Source organism: Dendronephthya gigantea, unplaced genomic scaffold (assembly GCF_004324835.1).
Source record: "Dendronephthya gigantea isolate DGI-Jeju-01 unplaced genomic scaffold, DenGig_1.0 000293F, whole genome shotgun sequence".
Classification (NCBI taxonomy): domain Eukaryota; kingdom Metazoa; phylum Cnidaria; class Anthozoa; order Malacalcyonacea; family Nephtheidae; genus Dendronephthya; species Dendronephthya gigantea.
The window spans coordinates 112,436-118,155 of NW_021163303.1; the positions used below are offsets into that span (position 1 = coordinate 112,436).

Here is a 5,720-nt window from a genome sequence, read left to right on the forward strand (position 1 = left end):
GGAACTCCAACATTAGCAAGCAGTCTAGTTAAGTTTTTTTTTTTGTAAATAGTCTGTAGAACTATTATACTTAGTTTTAATGAATGATTGATTATTGTAAATTTCCCTAGTACTAATAATGTGAATGAATTATCTATTTTTATTATTTGCTCCTAGGATTGGCCGACCTCAACGCTCTAACTTGTTTTCTCTAGTGCGAATTTTCTGGAAAGTATCATTATGCATAATTGTCACTGCTGCTCTAGTGTCTACTAGGGTGCATATCTCCACATTGTTTTATGGTACATTGTACAAATGTTGCATTCTCTGTTTCCGTACTCGTAACGTGGCTTGGGTTTTCTTTTTCGATATGCTGCGGCTCGGGCGGAATCACTTCCATTGTGACCCCGTCCGGTTCCCGTTTCCCCGTACATCCTTCTTCGGACATTCTCGTTTGTAGTGGCCCATTTCTCCGCAACCGTAACACTTTACGTTCTGTTTCCTCGAACGATTTTTAACAGAGCCAGAGTTGGCATTACCAGATCTCGTTACATCACTCGTTACATCGATCAGTTTCCCAAAGAACTGTGCCTGTTGTTCCATAAACGCTTGCGCCCACGGCGGTGGGTTGGTAGCTGATTTGAGCGGATTTGAGCGGATTCTTCCGTGAAACAACAATCTTGGCTTTGGCCTTGGCTAGCCGCCATGTTTGCTGTGTGTGAATTTTGTTTCTTGTCAATGGCGAAAAGGCTTTCCAGGCGTAGTGCAGTGCTCAGTGCCTCATCCATGCTCTTGGGACAGGTTTGGCTTACACCGATACGCAACTCTCGGCTATCTAACGCAGAAATAAACTGATCCACCAGCTCTTCATCAACAAAAGTATGATCTTTTCCAGGATGTGCCCGACGTGCCAGCTTTCTCAGGTCAGTCACCAGATCAATCAAATTTTCTCTCTTCTCCCGTTTTCTTTGTCGAAAAGCGAGCTTGTGTGCCATTTGCTCCCGCTCGGGATTTAACATTCTTTCCATCGTTTCGACTAGGCGTTGGAAATCGTTTCTTTCTTCGTCTTTCGGTGCCAAATATATTGATTGTGCCCTTCCCCGTAGTGACACGGGTAGGATTTGACATTTTTGCTCGTTGTCCCTCTTGTTGATTTCTGCACAGAGTTTGAAATGTGACAACCATTCTTCCCAGTTTCCATTCGTAAAAACATCCGGCTTAGCTCGGAAACTGTTGTTAGACCTCACTGTGTGCAAAGTAGCCGTTGAACACTCGCCAAACTCACTCTCCATCGACTCTACTCTACGAGTCAGGTTTTCAATGTCCCTTTGTGTGTCCTCACTCATTTCGTCAGCCACTGCTGCCACCAAATGTTAAGAGATGATTTATTTGATTGTTAATAACGAGTTTAAATTAAGCTGCGAAAATACAGTGTTTTTGTCCAAAGACATCTAAAAACAAGCCGAAAATGTTCAATTACAATAAAATAACTGTTCTCAAGAATATATACAGGGTGAGTAAAAAAAAACTGACACCATTGAAATTCAAATTAGCTGTGAACTTATGGCTGGAATATGACAATTCCCATGTACAATCAACAAAAACGATTTGATAAAACTGTTCTTTTGTATGTACAGAGCTTAGAATGCATTTTAACTCCCAATGGGAACAAGCTTTATGTTTTAGGTTAATTAATATGATATGCTTTGTATACCTATGAAATATTTTAAGCAACTTCTGTCACATTATAGCCGCTATCCGGCTAATTTGAATTTCAAAGGTGTCCGTTTTTTTTTACTCACCCTGTATATCCGCAGATAGATAGATAGATAGATACTCGAAATCTAATTAGAATTGCATATGTTGTGTAATATGATTGAAATCCCATGCAAATGTAATCATATGCAATTCTAATTAGACTTCGAGTATCTATCTATCTATCTGCGGCCAAAGTTATCAAAAAGGTTGTCCCGATCAATATATATAGAAATATATAAATATCAATCACGTGACCATTAAACATGGCTTCACCTTACTATGACATTTAAGAAACTTTCACGACAGATTTCCAACGATTTCTCAAAAAATAAACGTATGTAGTAAAATCACGTGATCGATATTTACGTATTTATATATATTTCCATATGACAACCTTTTTGACTGTATATATATATATATATATATATATATATATATATATATATATATATATATATATATATATATATATATATATATATATATATATATATATATATATATATATATGTTGGGGCCATTTTTGTGCCCATGGTGGTTCCTTGAATCTTTCGATAATGTTGGTCATCGAATTTGAACGTATTTTCTTTTAGTACGATGGATACGGCATTTAGAATAAATCCTTTCGAACATGGGCGGGCAAGATGTGCCGTGTAATTATCTAGCCAGTATTCCATAGCTTCTAGACCTAGTTCATGTGAGATATTTGTGTGAAGATTAACGACGTCAAATGACACTAGTAATGTTTCATCGGTTACTTCATTTGGTACGTAATTGAGAAAATCTAGGTCATCGCGGATGTAACTAGGGACTTTTGCGCAGAGTGGCCTTAGCACGATGTCAATAAAATTACTTAAACGGTGCGTTGGGGAGCTTGGTCCGGCTACAATGGGTCTCATTTTCAAGTCCGATGGAGGGTCTAATTTCACGTACTCGGCATTTTATTATTTTATCGCGGCTTTGATACTAGCGGATTTGTGTATCTTTGGGAGTCCGTAAAAGTTAGAAGTTTTGTAGGTAAAATTATTGGTATAGTTGATCTCGTCACCATCACCTAAAGAGCTAAGAGAGCGAAAACGTTTGTGAATAAAGTGATATTAAAAAATACGAAGCAGTGGTTATGTTCGAATAATATCTCTCTACTCTCTGCACAACGCAACTTAATACTATATATATATATATATATATATATATATATATATATATATATATATATATAATATATATATATATATATATGTAACTTTCTTTGGACGCCGACTCGGACTAATACAAACAACTCCATTTAACTCAACTTTGTTTACCTTACTTTCGCGTTTACAATAACTTTTTCTTTACCTCTCCTCTACTACCTCAGTTCACTTTATTTAACTATGTTTACTCTCCTTCAGAGTACATTTAAAAACCCTTTGAGTACGTTTAGAACCGTTTGGTTCTACATGCATATATAAATTTGTCAATATGGCGTCCATTCGCCTAAAAACTCTCCTCTGAAACCCGCGTGTTCCGTCACATAACACTCGCATACCGGAAAACACCACTTACCGGAAGAAACGGTAGCTACACCGGCCCCTAAATCGATTTGTAACACAACAAACTATTTACATCAATATCAAGCTACCGATTATAACTATAAACTTATCTGTCTATTACGTCCACTGTAATAACTCCACAGCTTCCGAATCACATCACTTCTGACGTTTCGTCTGGAATAACTTGTCCGTCCATCTCTAACACACACAACTTCGTCACAGGACGCGTCAGAATTGTTGTACTTGTCTTGTGTTCGTCCTTTCTGTTTCGCTTTGCTTTTGTCGCTACGGTTGAACTTGTTTTCACCCTCACCGTCCGAACGTATCCGTCTCTACTTAATCCCGCCTCGACAACTACTGCCAACGGCCACTGTCCGCGCGGATATGTTTCATCGGCTAATAAAACCACATCACCAACTTTCAGATTTTCCTTTGGCGAATTCCACTTTCTTCTTTCTATTAACGTCGGCAAGTACTCCTTCGTCCACCGCCGCCAAAAGACATTTGCTAAGTATTGCGCTTGTCTCCATGCACGATTGCTGTACGAATCTTCCTTGCGAAATACACCAGGGGGTAGACTAGAGCTTGGTCTCAAATGCAGTAGGTGATTCGGAGTTAATGGTTCCAAATCCAAAGGGCTATCGCTATTTCTTGTTAGAGGACGAGAGTTCAAAATGTTCATTGCTTCTGCCATTACAGTAAGTAGCACTTCATCTGTGACCAGCTGTTCCTTTAAGACTGCTCGTGGTATTTGTCGTACTGATCGTATCATTCTTTCCCATACCCCGCCCATATGACTGGCTGACGGTGGGTTAAAGATCCACTGGATGTTTCTTTGTGAGCAAAACATGTCGATTCTCTCCTCGCTCCATTGTTTCATACATTCCATCAATTCCTTGTTAGCGCTCACAAAATTTGTTCCACGATCACTCCTGATTTGTTCCGGACACCCACGAATACTTACGAATCTTCTCAGCGCATTTAACATCGAATCAGTGTCTAATGAGTGTGATATTTCAATATGTACAGCACGGGTAGTAAAGCAAGTGAAAATACACCCGTACCTTTTCACCGTCGATCGTTTTTGTTTAACTTGGAGTGGTCCAAAATAATCAACGCCTACATACGTAAAAGGCGGTTTATTTGGGATGAGCCTTGTTTCTGGCAAGTTGGCCATAAACTGCTCACTGAGTCGTTTCTTCCTTCGCTGACAAATAACACACGACTTTATCACTCGTTTCACCGCTGCTGTTCCCTTAACAATCCAATATTGCTTTCTAATCGAAGACAGCACCGATTCTTGCCCCATATGACCCACTTCTGAATGATGTTGGCGAATAATCAACTCAGTCACGGGATGCTTGGACGGTAAAATTATCGGATTTTCGACTTGTCATGCAAGCGTCAGTCAGTCTTCCTCCGACTCTCAAAAGTTCTTCTTTATATTTTCATGTTACGAGGGTTCGAATATACATTACATATATTAGCATAAATTATATAATACACACTATAATATATATACATACTGTATACATAGACACTATATATACATAGACACTATATATACATACACACTATATACATATATACATTTATATACATATATACATATATATATATACATATATGGTTACATCGTTACATGGTTATATGGTTATGTGGTTAGTGGTTATATGGTTATTAGCTCGCCTGCACTTTAGTGCAAGAGAGCTATTGCTATAGCGTCCGCGTCCGCGTCCGCGTCCGCGTCCCCGTCCGCGTCCGCGTCCGCGTCCGCGTCCGCGTCCGCGTCCGCGTCCGCGTCCGCGTCCCCGTCCCCGTCCGCGTCCCCGTCCCGTCCCCGTCCCCCCCCGTCCCCGTCCCCGTCCCCGTCCCCGTCCCGTCCCCGTCCCCGTCCCGTCCCCGTCCCGTCCCCGTCCCCGTCCCGTCCGTCCCCCCCGTCCCCGTCCCCGTCCCCGTCCCCGTCCCCGTCCCGTCCCCGTCCCCGTCCCCGTCCCCGTCCCCGTCCCCGTCCCCGTCCCCGTCCCCGTCCCGTCCCCGTCCCCGTCCGTCCCCGTCCCCGTCCCCGTCCCCGTCCCCGTCCCCGTCCCCGTCCCCGTCCCCGTCCCCGTCCCCGTCCCCGTCCCCGTCCCCGTCCCCGTCCCCGTCCCCGTCCCCGTCCCCGTCCCCGTCCCCGTCCCCGTCCCGTCCCCGTCCCCGTCCCCGTCCCCGTCCCCGTCCCGTCCCCGTCCCCGTCCCGTCCCCGTCCCCGTCCCCGTCCCCGTCCCCGTCCCCGTCCCCGTCCCCGTCCCCGTCCCCGTCCCCGTCCCCGTCCCGTCCCCGTCCCCGTCCCCGTCCCCGTCCCCGTCCCCGTCCCCGTCCCCGTCCCCGTCCCCGTCCCCGTCCCCGTCCCCGTCCCCGTCCCCGTCCCCGTCCCGTCCCCGTCCCCGTCCCCGTCCCCGTCCCCGTCCC

The 5,720-nt window shown here is 44.1% G+C and overlaps 1 protein-coding gene across 1 annotated transcript; it reads right to left on the reverse strand.

Moving 5' to 3' along the window:
• Nucleotides 1–3,420: 3,420 nt before the first annotated feature.
• Nucleotides 3,421–4,578, reverse strand: LOC114541467. Its single transcript, XM_028561388.1, has one exon. The coding sequence runs from the start codon at nucleotides 4,576–4,578 to the stop codon at nucleotides 3,421–3,423; it is 1,158 nt and encodes a 385-aa protein (XP_028417189.1).
• Between the last annotated feature and the right edge of the window lie 1,142 nt (nucleotides 4,579–5,720).

Coding starts and splice junctions, on each gene's coding strand:
- LOC114541467 (XM_028561388.1), bottom strand. CDS start 4,578: ATGGGGCAAGAATCGGTGCTGTCTTCGATTAGAAAGCAATATTGGATT.